Source organism: Emydura macquarii, unplaced genomic scaffold (genome assembly GCF_026122565.2).
Source record: "Emydura macquarii macquarii isolate MOO-44397 ecotype Brisbane River unplaced genomic scaffold, CSIRO-AGI_Emac_v2 contig_369, whole genome shotgun sequence".
NCBI lineage: Eukaryota > Metazoa > Chordata > Testudines > Chelidae > Emydura > Emydura macquarii.
In genome coordinates this window covers 6638980-6659675 of record NW_027130506.1, presented here as the reverse complement: position 1 = coordinate 6659675, position 20696 = coordinate 6638980, and the positions used below count along the sequence as shown (strand labels likewise).

The window sequence follows — 20696 nt, the reverse complement described above, 5'->3', positions numbered from 1 at the left end:
CGCCTCCACGTTCCCTGATGGGAGCAGGGTCCAGCTGCCCAGGGCTTCTCGCCCTGTTTCAGCCACTCAGCTCTCCAGGAAAGCAAGGGGCAGATGGGCTCTAACTGCCTGGCTTTCTTGTGAATTTCATGGCCCCAGAAGAGCTGTGAAATTGACAAGAATGGCAGCCAACAGCCCATGTAAGGAATGCAACATCTTCTACAATGACACTGCTGCCTTACACCTCTCGTTGAGGTGGTTTTATTATGTCAGCATAGCAGGGGAGTCACATCAGCGGGAGAAGCATTTCAGTGTGTGCACCTCCTCTGTTTTGTCAACAAAACTGACTTTTGTCAACAAAACTTTGTAGTGTTGACCAGCCCTAAATGACTTCCCCAAAGTCACACAAGAAGTCTGTGGCAGAGCAAGCAACTGAACCTGGGTGTCTCAGGTCCCAGGCTAGCTCCATAACCACTGGATCATTCTTCCTCTCTTTGATATATTATAACACCTTCCACTTACTGAGACCAAAAATTCAAGTCATGTACAGCACTGACTGTCATAACAGTATCCACTCTAAACCGATTTTCAATCACTCATAGCTTTCGCCATCCAAGCTGAAACTTCCCAGAATTGGTCTCTGTGTAATTAATTAAAATTATACTTTCCCCATTATAATTACAATAATGAAAATATTTTTTTAAAAGATTGCAACCTTCTTTTTTGAAATGCTGCAATGCCAAAATAGCTGAGACTAAAAAGATGAGAAATTAGCACAGGTCTGGAAGTTAAGAACTGTCAAAATGCAATCCCAGGTCTGACAATGAGTCGTTGTATAGCTTTGGGCAAGTAGCTTCACCCATGTGTCTCGAGTCTCTCATCAGCTAAATGGAGATAATAATAATCTACCTAACCCCACTAGAGTGTTGTGGGGATTAATTAGACGATGCTTGTCAAGCACTAAATACTATAGTATATCATGTTAGTGCTTGTTTCCTTATAACAGAGGCAAATTAATTTACTTCAATCTTTCCTGTTTTATAAATTTAAAGAGACTTCCTTTCATAGCATTATTTTACTACCTAAAATCGCATTTAAAAGAAAATTTTTAAATTACAAATCCTGCCAAATGCATGATTTTGAAATAAGTACATCAGACAACGTTATTCCTTGGCATCCTTATTTAAACAGCTACAATTAAATCTGTATCTTTTGAAAATGCCTCCTTGTTTATATTGGCCATGAATCTACCTTAGCAAAACGTCAACTCTGGTATCAACTCTTGCCTTCCAAAGCTTCCGAAGCATAGTTCTGCCTCTGTAGAGGACAGGGAGGTTCATTACAAATGCATGTTGTTACATTCCAAACTACATCCCATTGCTTATTTTCTAGGAAAAAAGGACTGCCAAAACTAATAGTGCATCTAAAAATGATTTGTTACCCTATCAACAACATTTTCTCTCTCCCATCCTTCCAAATGCACTCCTTAAATTGGTTGGCAAACCCTGCAATATTCAGACATTCACTTGAGTGTTAATGTTTTCTACAAAATGAGTTTTGGTTTTTTTTGTGCGTGCGTGAAATGGCTAGAATTCCAAAGTGCATGCAACCAGCTACTATAAAACAACTAAGAAACTTGGCATCCTTTGAACATTAAATGGGAAACTAAATAACCTCAGATCAATAAAAGTTAGTAACATGGGTCACAGAGGTAGAGATTGTACCTCCTGATTAGCTATTCTAGGAACTATGAGAATTAAACTAACACTCTCAAATTAAATAAGATCTTCATTCTTATCTTCCTTGAAGGAAGGTAAAATCTCACATAGCATTCCAGAGGGTGCCTTTGATATACACTGGCATCAAATGAAAAGGCTATATTAATGCAACATTATATAGTAGTTAAGATTTTAAAAACATCCAAGAGATACAAAATGCAAAAGTATGATTCCACAGTAACCATGACCTATCTTGGGCTCAGTCCTGCAAGGTGTTGAGCTCTCATCACAAGCAAGCAAAACATTCGAGCACATGTGTAATCTCATTGATTTCTGTGTGTCTACTTATGTGCTTAAAATTAAGCATGTGCTTAAGCATTTCACTGAATCAGGGACTTCACTCACTCAGCACCTTGAAGAATTCAGACCCTTATGCATGATGGTGGGTGTCAACCAAATCTACAATTAAGGCTGCAGAGCAATTTCCTTTCTAACCCCATTAGCAATAATTTAGAACATTGAAATTTTCACACTTTATGATTACATTTTCCACAATTCATCGGTGTCCTAAAGTGATTTCTTTTAAACATTTGTACAGAGATAGCTCAGTCATTTTTGAGAGTGGGGGGAATGGTAAAAAAAAAATGTAATTTTACCATTATAAAAGAAATAATTGCACTTTTTTTTAAACTCCTCGACAATCTAAGCAGCTAAGAATAGAAAGATGAAATAGACTTCAGTGCTGGAAGTGCCTACCAGTGCTCCAGTTACAACTGGTTTGGATTTGACTCTGAGTAAATTTTTCAAAAGTGCCGCTAAGTGACTTAGGAGACTAAGACATGACTGTATGACATAAGAATCTAAGGGACCTGAGGAAGAGCCCTGTGTAGCACAAAAGTTTGTTCCTTCCACCAGCAGAAGTTGCTCCACATCTGCCTTCTCTCTCTTAAGAATCTAAGTCAATTTTCAAAATGGAACCCAGGCATCTTTGAAAATCACTTGTCATGCATGCACAGTACATTTTGCATAGTTCTAGAAGTTTTGGAAACCCAGCACAGATCAATTCCTTTTTATGCTTTTCTTGCTTTCTCTTTCTTTCTTTTTTATAATCCAGGAAATTCCATACCAAAAGCTTTATTGAAAGTGTTGAACAAGTTGCATGGCTAAGCACTCAGCAATGAAGCTGCAGATCAGGATGCGTGTACAACCTTAACATGAAAAGTCATTTATAGTAATTTATAATACAAATGCATGTTAAAGCATGCTTACACTTCATACAACATACTCAGTATCAAATCATACCTTAGAATAAGAGTGAGAAATTACCAGATCTTCTAATTTCTACCTAAATTACCATTATATTTTACTGTTTTATCCTCTATATTCTGCCTAAGACAGTCTGTGCTGTGCATGTGAGTTCAGCTATTTCAGCTTCCGAGTTAGCTGCCTGTAACAGGGTGCCATAAGAATGCAGGGTCCTCAGCTGAGACACTCTGAACTCAGGTATCAAAACCATGCACAAAGATGCAGAATAATTACTGCTGACTCATGCTGGCAGGTAGATCATTTTACCTCCAACCTACACATAAGAGGCATTCGAGTGCTTCTCTGAGCCTTGGTCTACACTACAAACTTACATTGTAAACTTGGTATGTAAACATTGTAAACTATGTTGCTCAAGGATATGGAAAATCCAGTTATACCAACTTAACTCCGGGTGTAGACAGTGCTTTGTCAATGGGAGGGCTTCTACCATTGCCATACCTACTACCTCTCGGGGAGGTGGACTACCTGTGTTGATGGGAAAATCTTTCCAGTCAGCGTAGGCACAGTAATCATGAAGTGAAGACAAACCCTGAGATGGGAAAGCGGAGAGTGGGGCAGAGAAGATCCTCCAAAGAAATTCTAGGAGCAGTCTAGCTGAAGAAAATGTAAGTCTTTGGCTGAAGTTTAAGTTTTGATATTGTTATTGGGGTTACCAGTGAACCAAAAGAGGTAAATTTGGGCTTTACACAGTATGTGTACACTCTGTTTGGAACAGGGAAAGAATTCCTCTGAATTGCACCTAAGAGAGGCAATGCTGCCAGTTGAAAATACAATGCATAGCAAGTGGTTGCTGAGGAAATTATTCAGCTACCTATCTTAGAGAAAACAATTTTAAAAAAATGTGTACCTAAGTTGCAGACAAATTGTGATATTACATTGTACCACTTGAGTCATGTTTATGAGATCAAGCACTCATAAAAGGACACAGTTAAAGAAAGTACATACATCTTTACTAGGGCATTTCATGACCTTTGAACCTGTGTGACTGTATGGTTCTCTTAACAAACAATAATAAAGAAAACAACAATACTTAATACGTACACAGTGCTCTATGGCTCTGATCTAAAGCCCATAGAAAACAATGGGAGTCTTGCCACTTAGCTCAATGATTTTTGAATTAGGCCCCAAATCAGCAATAGAGCTGGGATTATAACTTAGAATGTCTTGACTCCCATCCCTGTGGCTCATTCCTTCTCTAGACACATTGTCTTAGGTACCAGTGCACAGGTATCTGCACTTAGTTAGATTCCGATACTATTCTATTGGTGTTGAATCTTATGTCTTAGAATATTATTAATATTTCCTGATTATAGTCCAGTGGTGCTCAGAGGCCTCTATGAGGATAAAGGCCTGATTGTGCTAGGTACTGTACAAACACACAGGCAGATGCAGTCTCTGCCCCAAAGAGCTTACAATCTTAGCCTCTGAGCCTACAAAAATCTATATATGTGAGTAATTTTAAGCACATGAGTAATCCCAATGAGTTCAATTCATGTGCTTGCAAATTCAGGTTTTGGGTTTGGTTTTTTTTAAAGACAAGTGACATGTGAGGGTAACAACCAATAGGAGAGAAGGAGTGGGAGGACAAGGATCTCAGTAAGAAGATTGCATGGCTACACAGATTAGCTAGTGCACAATGTGATGGCTCCAAATCATTATCACATTAAATTATATAAATTTTATATATCAATTGTATATGAACAATCCCTGCTGGCTCTCTACCCAACCATTATCACTTGGCAATTTCCTGTAGGCTTCATGGTAAAAGTGGTTCTTAAGGGGACAACAAAAAGAAGAAAGAATGCTGGCTTTACAGGCCATTTCAGGGAGAGTGTTCTTGAGCAAGAGCTGACATGGATATATGCATAGTATGGACAGGTGCACAAGGAAGCAGAGTTGTGGTTGTTTTGTGAAGTATAACTTAGCATTTCCCATCTCTTCTGCATTTATATTCTCAGCCATAAAGAGGCATTTAGTTTTCCTTTTGAAAACAGAGAAAGAGATGAAGGTTCCAGTGTGTTTATTTGAATATAGGATTATTAGAGTGTATCCAAGTTTGCTTGTAAAGTTCATCTAATGTTTTTCCATTCAACCTTTTGGGTTATTCTAAGCATTGTTATAGGCTCAAACATGATAGAACACCTGATCAAAAACAACATGTGTGTGATGCTACCAGACTGACACAACTGATCAACAGTCCATGTACAGAGCACACTGGCCCATTCAACATCATCTTACACATTCTGCTGGCATCCTCTCAATTCATCTTCACTCAACAACCAAAATAAAAATCTTAATGGCTATTAAGAGAAATAGCAACTGGGTTTCAGGCAACAGCAACAATAAAATACTCCCCTTCTACAAAAAATGTGATTTCTATTATGCTTCATTAATTTGGGTGATTTTTAAAATTTCTACTGGTTAATACTTGGTCACTTGGCCACAGATGAAATTTATTTAGGGCAGGAAATCTACAGGCAATTACAGGGTGGGAAACAAATCCAATTTCAATTATCAAGTTCTTAGTTTCTGAGTTACAAATACCTGGAAATCTGAAATTACAATATAATGATGGGGGGACAATAATTTTATGATTATACAGGACTGAAGGTTACATTGGTTGTGGTCTGCATCTTGCTATACTCAGTCTCAGAGCAGTCCCAAGAACACTGTTGGACTGATAGGCCAGTGATCGTTCTGAAGCCCAATACCTTGTAAACCGTAAGGACAGGAAACAAATGCCACACACCATGGAGAGCTTGGATTCTTGCTTTTCAAATGATGCACAGCATTCAGCTCTACTCCTCATAAGTCTTGAGGTATCAGACCTAAAATTCAATATCATCATCCTCTCACTCCATGAGTCTTTCTAGGGGACTGATCCAAAGCACAATGAAAACAATAGGAGAGTCTTTCCACTGATTCCAGTAGGCTTTGGATCAGCGTCCAGGATTGCAAGTTAAAAAACACTGTTTTATGAAAGCAACCAGAGTCTCATATTCCAATTGTATACATCATTAATCTGTGATTCCCACAATTAATGAGCTATCAGTTTTTATTGAAATCCACATGTGTGTCTGTTGTGGGAGGATGACACAGGGATGGGGTCAAGGGATGGAAAGCAGAATAATTGATTCTAAAGTGTAATGATTGGACAAGGTAAGAACGATACAAATGATTTTAGGACCCATGAATTTTCCCAGTATTAGTGCTCAGAATGATTTTTTTAATAGCTATTACAGTCACTGTGCAATAAAAACAAACTCATGATTTTGCTGTCTTGTATAAACACTAGAACTGCTAACTTCCTAACTTCCCTGACAGCTCAAGCACAATAACTTAAAATTTTACTACTTGGTGAATCAACATGAATTAAGCCAGACAGATGTTAATAAGCTACATTGTTACACAATGCTTGTGTAGAAGCAGTAAACCTGAGAACACACAGAGTAAGCATTTTCCAGCAATATAGTTCTACGATTAAAGCAAAGGTCTCTTTAGAGTTGCAACACATCCTAAGTTGTGAAATAGGGGCAATTTGTTAAAATGACAAGTGAAAACAGCTTACCTAATTCTTTTGGGAGATCCTACCAATTAAGAGAAAATAGTATCTTTAAAAGAAGTACCCACCTCTAAACAGAAAAAAGGGATGTGAAACAAGATTTACATTGCATATGTATGCAAATAAGACAAGCACCATGAAAGCCTAAATAAAATCATAAAGTTGTTACTTACTGTTTACATAACTATGTAAATGATATATTTAAATAAGTCCTATATGAAGAATACATGTGAAAATTTGAGCTGTGTTTGGTTGGTTTGCATTTTAAAACAATTTAGTAATAAACTGAAATATGATGTATATATAGAACCATATTGTATTTCCAGGAAACCATTATTTTAAAAAATGAAGACTTACACTGTTCTCTCATTCTTTTAAGCTGTTCCATAAAATGTATATATTTTTCATTTCTTCGCAAATCTGAGTCATTGTTCTTCCTTTCCAATGCAGTGAATTTTTCTTTTACTAAATCTTTTAGATCTGGTATATTTTCTGGCTTGTCTCGTTTTATCTGAAAAGAAAAATAAATGCAACTTTGTTACTCATAATAACATAGCCCCCTAACCTAAAGCAAAGAGAGTAGGTGCAATAGTATGAACTGAATGGTATCTTCGCCAGTCTTCAACTAGCCAAAGGCTATAACATTCTGGAATCACTACCCCATGGAAATTATTTATATATCCAGTGGTCACCATTCTAGACAAATGAACAGAAACATTTACCTGTGCTGCTGCACAGGCAGTATTCCCTCTACTCAGAATAGGTAAAACTGCATACCTCATAAATACAATTTAGCAACTGAGCATAAAGATTTTAAGGGTACACGGGATACTGTTATATACACATCTTACTACTGCTATTATTTAGTTGTTATATAGCACTTTTCATCAGTATATCTTCAAGTACTTTACTAATGAGATAAGTATCATTATCCCCATTTTACTGATGGGGAAGCTGAAAAACAGAGACATGAAGGGACTTCCCCAAGGTTTCTGAGTAAGTCAGAGCCAGGAATAGAATCCAGGTGTCCTGAGTCCCAGTTCAGTGTTCTATCTACTAGGCCACACTTAAGATATGTGACATATACTAAAGAATAAGTCCCTGCCCCAAAGAGCTGGAGATGAAATTTCATCAAAATATTTGCATGTTTTTCTCTAATTTTCCAACCAGTTTTGCTTAGGCGCTTACAATCTATGTGCATGAATTAGCACAGTACCAGACAATACAAAAAGATAATATATACAGAAACACAACGTCTTATTTATTTGCATAGCACCAACAGTGGGCAATGTGCTTTATAGGCTAGTAAAGAGTCATGATCCTTACCCTTCAGAGCATTTGCATGTGGTCACTGTAACTGCAAGGCTTGATGAAAGAAAAGGAATTTGGAGCCGGAAAATGAGGGCACTCGTATGAGGAGAGAGAGGCATACTGTTCTAACCATATGAAAAGCATTTTGAGAATCCAAAGACAAGACTTAGATTTTTTTTCTTCCATTTTTTTAACACTATTCCATGTGATTATTGCCCCAGCCAATCGCAAACAGGGATAGACAGACCAAAAGGTTGCATTTCTGAAAGAGGAAGAGAGACACACAACATTTCTCTTGAGCAAACCATACTCTACCTCTCATGCTAGAGTGCATCACCTGCCAGACCAAAACACACCTCCTATGCATGCAATAGGGCTGGAAAGGAGCAGCCTGCCAAGGAAGGCTACTGGGTGAATCAGCCAGGTCAAGCCATTACATCATATCTCCTACTGGTTCCAAGAGGTACAAAGAGGCTAGAGACCCCTGGTGTAATACTCTATTTCAAGAGCCGAAGATGCCATGTCTGTGCAGCAGCAGGCTCTTGTGTGGATGCAGGTTGTGCGAGAATACGCAAAAGGCTACACAGCCCCAGAGAAACTCGGCCATCCATGAAGGAAGGGCAAATTCATTCACCGAAATAGCAGGCCTGTCAACAGCAAAGCCAGTCTGGCAGAGAGAGCATAGCGAGGTGCAAGTTGCCTCTCCTAACAATGGGCTAGGCAGAGAAATAGTAGAAAACCATGCAGTCTTAAGGCACCTGGTCCTGGAGAGAAAAAACACTTGCCTCAAGAAAGGCATGACAACAGTTGAACATGGTGGTCAGCCACAGATAACTACCCAGGGTATATCTACACAGGGATAAAAACTCATGTCTGATTCAGGTCAGCTGATTCGGGCTTGCAAGGTTCAGGCTCCGGGGCTGAAAAACTGCTGTCCAGACAGACATTTGGGCTCAGCTGGAGTCTGAGCTCTGGCACCCTGCAAAGATGGAGGTTCTCAGTACTCAGGCTCCAGTCCAAGCCCGAACGACTACAGAGCAATTTTTAGCCCTGCAGCCCTAGTCCCACAAGCCCAAGTTAGCTGAGCCAGGCCAGATGCAACCATACTGCAGGCCTTTGATCCCTATGTAGACACATCCCATCAGAGCATAGTGACCACGCTCACAGGCAGGACACAGCATAGGATATGAAGAAGGCTGGAAAAACCATCAGCAGACAATGGTTAGCAGCAGGGCTCACAGAACAGCCAGGTAGCAGGTAACAGTACCCCTAATACCTGCTCTTTGAGGCAAAGGAGCCAACTGGAAATAGACATTCCAGGCCCAGGGCAAGCAGTGACAATTGGCAGTGTGCAATTGCTGCATTAATGGACAAATTTAGGACTCAGAACTGCAAATTGCTCCAAGAGAGGTTCAGTCACAACAGAAAGCAACATCGTTCTGCACTCAGTTGCAGAAATCATGGCCTTCAGAAACTGGCAGCACAAGAAACCAGTTATCAAGTTGAAACACATATAAAAACCAATACAAGACATACTAATTCAGACAGTGTATACTTCACATATACTCCTCTCTACAGCAACTTACCAGACTGCTATCACTGTCATTGCTTGATATGTAACCAATGGATGTGTACCTGCACCCGAGTCATATCCTAAGAGCAGTCAATCATTAGGACCCACACCCTATCAATAATGATGGTACACTGGCTAAAATACTTATGTAACAGCAGCTGCTTCTGCCAGATACAGTCATGCAGACCACAAGCCATGCCCACATTTGTGATCCCAAAGTTGTTGAAACTCTCATAAGGAGCAAAGAAGAAGCTTCAGACAGCTATGTGCCACAGAGACAATGCCAGCCACTCTACACAAGCTCTTGTCCCTCTCTACATGAGCTCACCACACACATAGATGCAAGTTATCCCAGAAGAAACAGTCAGAGGTAAGGCATTGAGGACCATGCTATTCACTTTTTGATCTGCTTGTGACTCATGTGGGACAAGAGCACTCAGAGAACTGTCAGCCTAATGTCCTTAAACAATGCACCCAGAACCATAAGTGAGATGAGTGGCATGGTCAAATGCAATCCTGATAGTATAAAAGTACCTATCTCATCTTATTGGAGGACAGCCTCTCCCACCCCCAACTTCCAGTAGTGGAGGCACTTCAGACATGGCATAGAACGTGGACATGACATTCACGTGAGCATGAAAACCACAGAATCCAAGGGCCAGAACTTGCATCATTACATTACCAAGGACTGGTGTATGTTCTAAGAGATTGCATTTGGATGACCTCCAGCAAGCATGGACCTTACAGCTGACAGAGGTAAATGACCACAGAATTATCATGTATACAACACCTTTATCATCTGTATCAACCAAAGAAGGATAACAGCTCAGCTCCCTCATCTGGTGACATTCTGGCAAAACACACTTTTGCTAATCTAGCAAACCAGCAAGAACTAAGCAACTACTTTCTGAAGAGAACATGAGCAGTTCTAAAGATCTTCAAGAGCAATAATATAATTCCACTCACAAGAGCCATTTCATGACTGTGATACATTATTTCGTGCTGTGGGCTGAAACCACTTTCCTAACAGGACATATATGGTTGGGAAACGACAGGTGCTCAGATAACCCGCACAACATATAAACCTAGCGTCTGGGGCCTATCCTGCAGCACAGCCAGTCTCCTAGCAAATTAATAAGTGCAGCTGACCCTGACAAAAATGGTCTGATTCACTGCACCACCTGACTGGTTGAAGGAGTCAGCAGGCTGATACTTAAGCTTAATAGCAGCATCAGTCCAATGGTTACTCAATGCATTTCCAGCCTGCTGCTGTGCTTGATCCTGTGCCTGCCTCTAGCTCCCCAGGCTCTTTCTGATTTCTGACTGCTAGCTCAGACCCTGGGCTCCAGCTTCTGATTGTGACTCCAGTTAACTCTTCGGCTTAGGCTTTGGTTTCTGACACCGAGCTCTGACCCTCTGCTACATCTTCTGACTGTAACTCTGGTCACACCTTCATTTTAGGCTTTGTATTATGACACCCAGCTACAACCTCTGATTTTGCTCCTGGGTTTGCCTCATTTGGATTCAGCTCTAACTGGTAGAATGAACTTTTGCTCCAATCATTAGGCCAGATTGCCCGTGATTCAGTGGCTGACACCTAGAGAGCCAGATTAGACAGACATCAACAGGACATTCCTTTATGTGTAGATCAACAATCACTTAGTTCACACATCTGAAAGATGAAATTCAAGTCCTGTTCACGTTCAAAGGGAGAGAGATCCCTCTCATCACTGCGATTGGTATAGACCTATGGTTCTCAATCTATCTATTATTGTAGGCCACATATGCAGCTCTCTATGTGTTATGTGGGCTGCATCCACACAATATATATACTACCTGTATGGCCCTGAGGATGTCAGATGGGCCACAGCTGTATGCTGACTGGGCCGCAAGCAGCACGCAGGCTGAGAACCACTGGTATAGATACATGCCCTGGCCACACCACTGTGTTGCCACCTGAGCCATTACCAACAAGACAAGTAGATCTGCTGGAAGATCAGTGCATTCTAGGTGAATAATCAGGGCATACCTATCTACTATAATAACCAAGGATCCCAATTTTCTGTGATAAAGAAAACATTCTCAAATAAAAACACATAAACATTTGTTTTTTTCCCCACAATTAAAATTAAACGCTGAACTTCAGTTTTCCTAGCAACAATATATATAGTTATCAGTTGAACATAATGTTTTATTGATATACAAGAGAACCCTGTTTATCCAAGCCTCCATCATCGGGCTCTCCATATTAACTGACCCACCAGCCGTTCAAGGCTGGCAGCGGTTGGGGCTTGGGCGGTCAACTCCAGGCAGCAGGGGATTAGTTGGTCAGTCCCAGGTGGCTGGTGTAAATGTAAAATGTAAAAACTAAAGATTCTCTGTAAAAACACAAATTCTGCGTTTTTCAATGTTTTTCCATGACAAATAGATTTCTAGGATCCCTGATAATAACAAAGTAAACAGCTGTGCACAAGCAGCTTCTCTCTTGTGATGCTTATGCTGTCCCATGAAACAGGGGGAAAGCAGTGTAATACAGAGACACACAAACCTTGATATCAGTCCCAATTCACCTTGATAGGATAGGATAGCAATACAACATATGCTGTGTCAGCAGGATACAACAGTAGGTGCATTCTGGTTCAAGGTAATATTCCCAACCCACTCCTCCTTATTCATGAGGGATGTAAGGTGTCAAGAAATAACAACGTGACAAAAAAAAGAATGGAGTCTACATGAACACTGGGGATGGCAATACGACACCATCAGAATCAGTGTGTGACCTGTTTGCTTCTTGGTCTGCGAAGCATGTCAGATAAATGCCCCCTCACAAACCTAGAGCCACTGACACCTAGCAAATGTACAAGTTACTTCACACAGGAACCATGCGAAGTATGTTAGGCAAAGGATCATGCTTGAGGTAGAGTTGTCAGCCAAGAAAAGCACACTACGCAACACTTTGCAGCCATTAGTCAACGCATTGAGAGATGTATATGATTTTGAAATGGGGAGGTGGAGGCAAGTACACCTTCCAAAACAACCTGGAAATGACATATAATGATGGACTGGGAGTGGTCAGGACACATGTTAGCAGAGGTGTCAGTTACAACAGCTTGTTTACAGCAGTACCAAAGGCAGCAATGATAGTCCCCAAAAGAGAAAAGCCACATATGTATTTATCATTGGCTTTGGGTTACAAGAAGGAGAAGGCACAAATCATGCATTGGCCTGTATGGCTGTTAATGATAGAGTCACTATACCCTTGTGTATTGCTATTGGGCATATGTATATTTAGAAACACAAAGCAGTTTTATTACTACAATTGCAACAAAACATTCTGATTACACGTGCTACCTAGCTATGCCTCACCTGCCAGCAGGCCCACTCACCCTTGGTAACAGACCATACCTCCTGACTGTATTGTTGGTAGATTAAATTGTGGTGTGGCAAAACGGCTGCTATGAATAATAATGACCAGTGCTCATTAACTGTGAGGTTTCCAAGATCTGCCAATGCTGCATGTACTACATGGTTGGTTTCTCTGGCTGAATTTTATACAGTGGGTCTTGATCCAGCTGTTATCAGTATCGCATGATGAGTATCACATGTAGGGCAGTTGGGCTCTGCCCACAGAAACTAGCATCTCCCACAGACGTAGTACATATGCATCTATGTACCATGCCAGTGTTATACACTGTATCGGGTAGTAGGTGGACAGTTTTTACTTTTCTGAATAGCATAATCAAAGGACAAGGAAGTTAACCGATTAAGGACCAAATCCTGGTTCCCTTGAAGTCAATGCAAGTTTGCCAGCTTTAGGAACTGCCCACATAGCATATGGCATCAGGACCTAAAAAAGGCACTAACTAGTGAAATCCCTGTGGACCAGTTCAATTTTTCATACTTTCCCACTTCACTTCTAGTATCTCAAGGCACATTATGAATATTAGTGAATTTAACCCTAAACTAGCCTCATGACATAACCACAATCAACCCTATTTCACAAATAAGGAGACTGCAGCATGAAAGATGAAGGCACTGGTCTAAGATCGCAGAGGGAAACTGGAAGAGCCAAGAATAAATAAGATCCAGTCCTGTGCTTTAAGCTCAAAGCCATCCTTCTGCTTTCTCCTTTAGGTTAACTGAGGGAAAGTTACAGTTAACATCTGCAGATTGTTCACTCTCTACAAACAGGCCTAAAATAGCTTGTGCTAAAACAGTTGCATTATATCTACCACAGAAATGCTCTACTGCTCTCCACATTGCAGTGGTTCAGTATGTCACATCTCCAGGGCTACTTTCCAGCCTTCTTTCAAATACAGAAGTCTCTTAGTTCCATGCCCTAATCTGCTCATTGTTTATAAGTACCTTGTCTACAGGGAAATAATTTAAGTTCCATGTGTTTATTAAGGTTTCTTTCCATTTCTAGACATTAAAATCCTCTAACAGTTAAAATCACACCTGCTTCACTTTGAGGACTTCTGCCCAGTGATATAATCTAAGACAGATTTATTTTCATAAAATAATTCTCCCCGCTCTTATTTTATATTTGTTCCCTTAAGTCTGGGGCCCTTTTTCCAATAAAAGTTGGAGTTTTGTTTTCTAAAGACACTGTTTAGAAGTTTAATGAAACCATTGGTGCTTGGGATGTCTGAAGCAGGGTGACAATCATTTTAATGACATTTATTAATCCAAGCCAGCTGATATCCATTTTCCAGGCCCTTTGTAACTTCATTTCAAAAAGTGAGGATGACTACAGAATGCTACAAAGCTTAGAGATATACAGATATCCAGGTATTTATGTCCTTCTAGGGCAATATGGAAAAGGACTTCCTGTCAGCCTCCTGCTAAGTCTGAACTCAGAACTCTCAGAGAAGATTCATGCTATATTTACACTACAGCCAGACACCAGAGGTGGTTTATGGAAAGTTGGAAGCAGTTCTAAGACTGACTGTGTGACTGATAGTATATTTGATGAATATCCTATCATCATGCATAGCTACCTATTGGGCAGGACTTCTGACCGCTATGGGTTTGGTATTGTTATGGAGCTCAATCAAGATTTTCAAAAGTGCCAACTGATATTGGTTTTCTCAGTTTATGGGATGCCCAAACCTAGACATCTTAAAGGGGCCTGATTTTAAGAGGGAGGGCACTCAGCACTTTCTGCAATGCACTCCTTTTAAAGTGTCTCAAGTTAAATACCCAAAAATTGAGACATCCAAAATCACTTTTTCACTTTGGAAAATCTTGGCCAAAAGACTGTTAGGCCAGGATAAATTAATAATGGACAGAGTTGGCACAGCCTTGCTGATTCCCTCCACCAGGTCTAGGTGACTGTTCTTCCATTACTTAGCAACCCTGCAGAATCAAACAAGTTAAAAAGTTTACAGCACATTTTTTAAAAATCCTGCATGCTGTCAGCCTTAACTTGCTAAACAAAATTTTACAAATGCGCACTCACTCAGCATATGCATTTATTTTTCCCCAGGGCAAAGGCTCCTGCTGCAATTATTTATTTATTTATTTTTTTGATAAGCATTTTTTCACTGCGAGGAAAATGTCATGGGAGCTAAGTAAATTTGTTGCTTGAGTCACCCGTATACTTTCTGAATCATGTGAGAACCAGCTCTAAGTGAGTCATCACTGTAACTGAATCAGGCTGCAAAGTTTCAGATCAACCTAAACAGTAATTTATTATTCTTCAATGGTTGGCTTTGAATCCTCAGTTAACATCGTATCGTTTGTTGATACACAAATAAAATTCAGCTCTTGGAAACTTTCACAAGGGCAAACTAAAAAGATATCGTCACTCAGCAACTGGATGTGCACTGGTTTGAACATGGTTCTGCTGCAGTCAAAACCATGCAAGGGCCCACATCTAACTCAGGAGACTGAATACAGCTCTACATCATGGCTAAAGGGCTGGGACTCCGATTGAGCAACACCTTCCCCGATGATTGTGAAATGCCAAGAGAGGCACATTTATGGGAGCTGACCCACACTTATGACACACTACTTAATAAACTGGGTCTCCACAACAGAAAATTAATGTTGGCATGTTAACAATATCCCAGCAGCCTTGATGGGGAGAAAGCTTTGGGGAAAAAGTCCAGATGTAGTATTTCAAAGGTCTGGTTCTTGATGACTGTCACTAAACCCATAATTAAATGGTTCAGTATCTGCCTACATTGTTACTTTTCCTTACTCCACATACAGTTGGAGATGTTTAACTTCAAAACTAAGTTAAGGACGCCTGGCCAAATTCTGTTCTTAATTATATCAGTGTAAATCCGGAGTCACTCCACTGAAGTCAGTAGAGTTACTCTGGATTCACACTGGTGGAAGTACAAGCAGATTCTGGTCCATTGTCTTTCCTGCCTTTGTTTGATGTAGAAGGGCACCATGTATATGGATTTTGAACAAGGTGGATTGTGCCCCTTCAGTTGGTCCATCTTTTGGGTGCAAATAAAAAAGTTATGTTCTGAACTATACTGGATTAAACAAGCTTGTTTCTTGGTGCTTTTATGCAAAACAGCACTCAGACAAAGTGCTTATACTATAGATTGTAATTCCCTACTGTACATATTTTAACAAGCCAAGTGGTCTTTAGTGTAAAGGGCATCTGGGCAAACTATACAGTCTATTCTGGTGAACATCATTTTTCAGCTTCCTTGTCTCTTTGGCATACAAGGCTGACAAGGAGGAAAGAAAGTGGAATCAAAGTTAAAATGTATTTGCCACCAATGGGATAGTGCCCGCTTACAAGAAACTGCAATAAACACAGGCATTACAGGTTGGGTTTTCAAAAGTGCAAAAGGGAGTAAAGTCAATGGGAATCAGGCACCTAATTTCCCTTTCGTGCTTTTGAAAGCCCCACCCCCACCTGTTTGCAACAAGCATAGGACTGGATTTATCATCTGGCAGCAACCAAATGACTGTTTCATCTGATCTTGCTTCTCTGAGACTCATGGATATAGTGACAAAACTAAACAAAAAATTCTACAAAATTCAAGAGCCATTTTTAAGAAGATTGTTTAATTGTGCTTCAATGGCAGAATGGTGGGGTTGGTGGATGAAATGCTCCTTAATGCTATTCCTCCTTTATATCCTCTGTACAAGTCCTCTAACAATCTGCCCCAAACACATTTAATAACCTGCTTAATTTTAGCAGTATGGGGTATATATATAGTGTTTTGTTCTAAGTAGTTTTGTTTAAACATAAATGATGCCCTATCACAGCAAAAATGTCTATTTATCAGAAATGCTGCTTTGCTTTAACAGCGTGCTAGAAATGGTAACACAACCCTCCTTCACAGCATCCAAACAACATCTCCTTTAGCAAGGTTGATTTAGCAAAGTCATCTGGCTGTTCAACCAGTTTACCAAGCTGCTGATTAATGCATTTTCAGAACTCTATGAATTAACACAGATAAATGGGAGTCTGTATCTTTAAGGTCCCACTGAAGTTAATGGGAGTTTTGGCATTGATTTCAAAGGGAACAGAAGCAGGCCCTAAGGTAGCAATATCAAACCTTTAGTAAGAGATTTCAGATTTAGCAACCTGTTTACTCTTGTATGGGTTTTCTTTGGTTCATTGAGCTGACTAAATGAAACCAAATGTTTTGCACAATATTGGGATAGAAGTCCAGATCCTAAGCTGGCATATGTCAGCTAACCTTCATTGACTTCAATAGAGTTATGGTGATTTATACCAGCTGCAGCTGTAGTCCATACTGTTATGCTAATGCTTTATTGATTTTAACAAACTATAAAAATATTTTAAATATTGCAAGGATCCCTCTTCTATCTTTCCCAGTTCATCGTCAGCAACCCATCGAGAGTTGAGGATGATCTTTTTACATGTTTTATTTTATATGAGTCCTTTGGTGACTGAGAAGTCCGATCCTTGAGCTGCAGAGTTGTTGGCAGACATTGCAGATTGTTTTGGGAGGCAGGGTTGGGCCACTATTCCTGCATGACAGTTATCTGTTCTTTCTTTTCTGGCGTTTTTCTGCGAGCAGGGCGAGATGATTTTCCTGGTCATTCCTTTTCTGACAAATCTTCACCAGTTAGCCTTGTTGTAGGCTACTATCTCCCAGTGTGTGATGTCGATGCCACATCTCTTGATGTTTGTCTTGAGGAGGTCTTTAAAGAGTTTCTTTTGGCCTCCCCGTTTCCTTTGCACTTTGGTGAACTGGGGGTAAAGCAATTGTTTTGGTAGGCGTGCATCAGGCATACACACATAGTGCCTGCTTCATCTTAACTGATGCTGGATAATCAGGGCCTCAACACTGAAGATGTTGGCCTCCATGAGGACACTGATGTTAGTGTGGCGATACTCCCACTTAATGTTGAGGATCTTCCGGAGAAAGCGCTGGTGCTGGCATTCCATGTTTTTCAGATGTTTTCTGTAGGTCACCCATGTCTCGCAGCCATAGAGGAGAGTTGGAATTACCATCACTTTGTATATTAAAAATATGGTGTGTGTTTTGATGTCATGGTTGTTGAACACCCAGCAATACTGGATGCCAGTACCCTGTGGCAGATGGTCTTGGATTAGCTTTTCCATAGCAGCTAGGAAAATGGAATAGAGAATGGGTGCCAGTACACAACCTTGCTTTATGCCTGTTCAGAAGACAAGGGGCTCAGAGGTAGAGCCACTGCACAGGATAGAAGCAATCATCTGATCATGGAGGAGTCTTACAAGTGTGGTAAATTTACTTGGGCAGCCAAATTTTGACATGATTTTCCACAGACCCTCACAGTTGACAGAGTCGAAGGCTTTGATCAGATCGATAAAGGCCATATACAGCTCCTGGTGTTGTTCTTGACATTTTTCCTGAATCTGCCTAGCTGCAAAAATCATGTCAATGGTGCCTCATGATGTTCTGAAGCCACACTGAGACTCTGGGAATACCTGCTCTGCAAGAGGGAGCAGATGGTTCAATAAGATTCTAGCAAGAATTTTTGCAGTAATGGAGAGGAGGGCACTCGATCGTTGCTGCAGTCAGGCCTATATCCCTTTTTGTAAATGGTGACAGTGTTACTTTCCCAGTTATATCTCAAGTAAAAGTCAATGTGGTCCTTTCATTTGCTACTCTTGTTGAACTTTTTTGTTTCATCTGATGAGGTTCTTGTTCCCAGGCAATTCTTCATCACTGACAGCACTTCTCCTCTGCGTTTCCAAACAGGCAGTGTGACTCATGTTGTCATTTTTCATTAAGACCAAACGTAACCTTTAAAGATTTTTTGGAAGCTACACTGGGATTGCTAAGAACAGACTCATGCTTTATTTGAATTGACATTAGTTAAAATGAATACACCCTCAACTGACACTTCCAGCCTAAACTAACAGAGATACCACATATATGCGTATCAGTATGACAATACTCCAGTTGGGCTCATTTGTGCTTTTAAAGGGCGGTGCCGAGCTGCACTGCCCAAGGGGAACACCACAAGGCATTTTAGGACAAAATGCCTCCACAAGCTCCACTACAAGCACGCCTATGACTGCACCCTTTTAACGGGTGTATACTCTCCTTTGCCTGCCAGTCACTATGTGAGCTGGTGCAGAGTATGGGCAGAACTAGGGATTCACCTCACAGGGGTCCCCTGAGGTCCTTATGTCAATATCCTATTCTTGGCACTCTCCTTATAGGTATAATCTGCTCCTCAGGGGACAACACCATGTGTACACAAAAGACTCTCAGCTTCCCTCTTTCCCCTTTTAGATATATATCCCATCTAAGTTATTTATAAGGTGCTAGCCACAGTATATCTAGGTGCCAAAAACAGAATTAAGATTAGCAAAACATTTGAATTAGAAGTGGCCTTGCTCTTGCTATACTAGGTTCAGCTGCTTATACTTTGTCTTTTCTCCTCTCCCCCTATTCTTCAGGTTATTTTAGATAAGACTACACGTGTTTTGTAATGGGCTCTGAAAACAGGTAAGTTAAGGCTCATTCTTAACTCCTGCATTAGTGTTTTCTACAACTGAGCCCTTTCACTGAAAATGCTTTGACCCCAGGTCTTGAAAGTTTCATGCTGGGTGGCTTCAGAGTCCCTCATGAGTATGGTTGTCTCAGCAGCTTGTGACTGGAGAGGCTGTCTCTGAAGTAATCTGGTCCCAGACCATTTAGAGCCTTAAAGACAGGGACCAGGACCTTGAACTGTACCCAGAAGCAAACTAAAGGAGGGGGCAGAGCACTGGTGTGATGTGCTTTCAATGGCTGGACGCACTAAAAAGCCAGCTGCTGCATGCTGTGCATGCTAGAGTTTCTAACTGACTTTTATTGACAGCCTGAAGTAGAAGAGTGAGTTACAATAGGCCAGTCTTGAATTCAAATTGTTAGGTTGTTATCTGCAGAAAATGAGTTTGATCAATTTTTTTTCTGAAAAGTTAGTAGAAAGTTTTTCACTTACAGGTCATTAAAAATTACCCTGAAATTGACTAGTGTCTAATATTTCTTAGCTTTATTTGTGACCAAAAATGGCTTATTATCATCACTTCAAACTCTATACAGTTAGGTCTCCTTGAAAATATATGTAATAGATTGTAATTAAGCAAGAATTACTAACAATAGTAATAATTATAATGCAGATAATGTATGCCTGAGCAATTTGCCCTCTGATAGCTTATTGCATATATTAGCTATATTATAGCATGTAAGTAGAACTGGTCAAAACTTTTAAGTCAAAAAGTATTTGTATTGTTATTTTCCAGACACTACACATATTTTGTTAAGGCTGAAGGCATTTGGTCAAATAACTTTCTAGGTTATGGATGAATAAAAATGACATTTCTTGAAATGTTGTTCAAAATGTAACCATTTTGGGCTCCCTTTAATCTAAACAACAGTTTGATTTTTACATACTGTTAGAGGACATTACAACCTAGGGCATAGTTAATGATAATTTTAGAAGAATTTGTAAAAATTGAGCGTATTTATTATAGCAATGCAAGCTTTTAATGGCCACAGAACCTAACAGACACTGGATGAAGTTTATGAAGGGCAAGAAGAAGTGGAAGAGAAATGGAATCCTGCAAATTACTCTTAAGATCTTCAAGACAGTGCAAGGTATTAGGAGCTGGGGATTTTGGAAGTCTGAAGAGCTCCAATGCACTGCAGGACAAGAAGAACAGAGGGAGTGGGAAACCATGTAGAGTTCCTAACCTATACACTGTCGACCTCCTAATCCCTACACTGATAGCACGATTCCCCCCCCC

At 40.2% G+C, this 20696-nt stretch overlaps 1 protein-coding gene across 2 annotated transcripts in view; it reads right to left on the bottom strand.

Moving 5' to 3' along the window:
* The window catches only part of NSMCE2 (NSE2 (MMS21) homolog, SMC5-SMC6 complex SUMO ligase), a 170890-nt gene that overhangs the window by 87582 nt on the left and 62612 nt on the right, over positions 1-20696 (bottom strand). For both annotated transcript variants that reach the window (XR_010916855.1, XM_067531378.1), the window contains exon 4: positions 6943-7096. Coding sequence is in view for 1 of the 2 variants with exons in the window: in XM_067531378.1 (XP_067387479.1) it covers positions 6943-7096 (154 nt within the window). In the remaining variant the exon portion in view is untranslated. The remainder of the gene's footprint in view (positions 1-6942; positions 7097-20696) is intronic.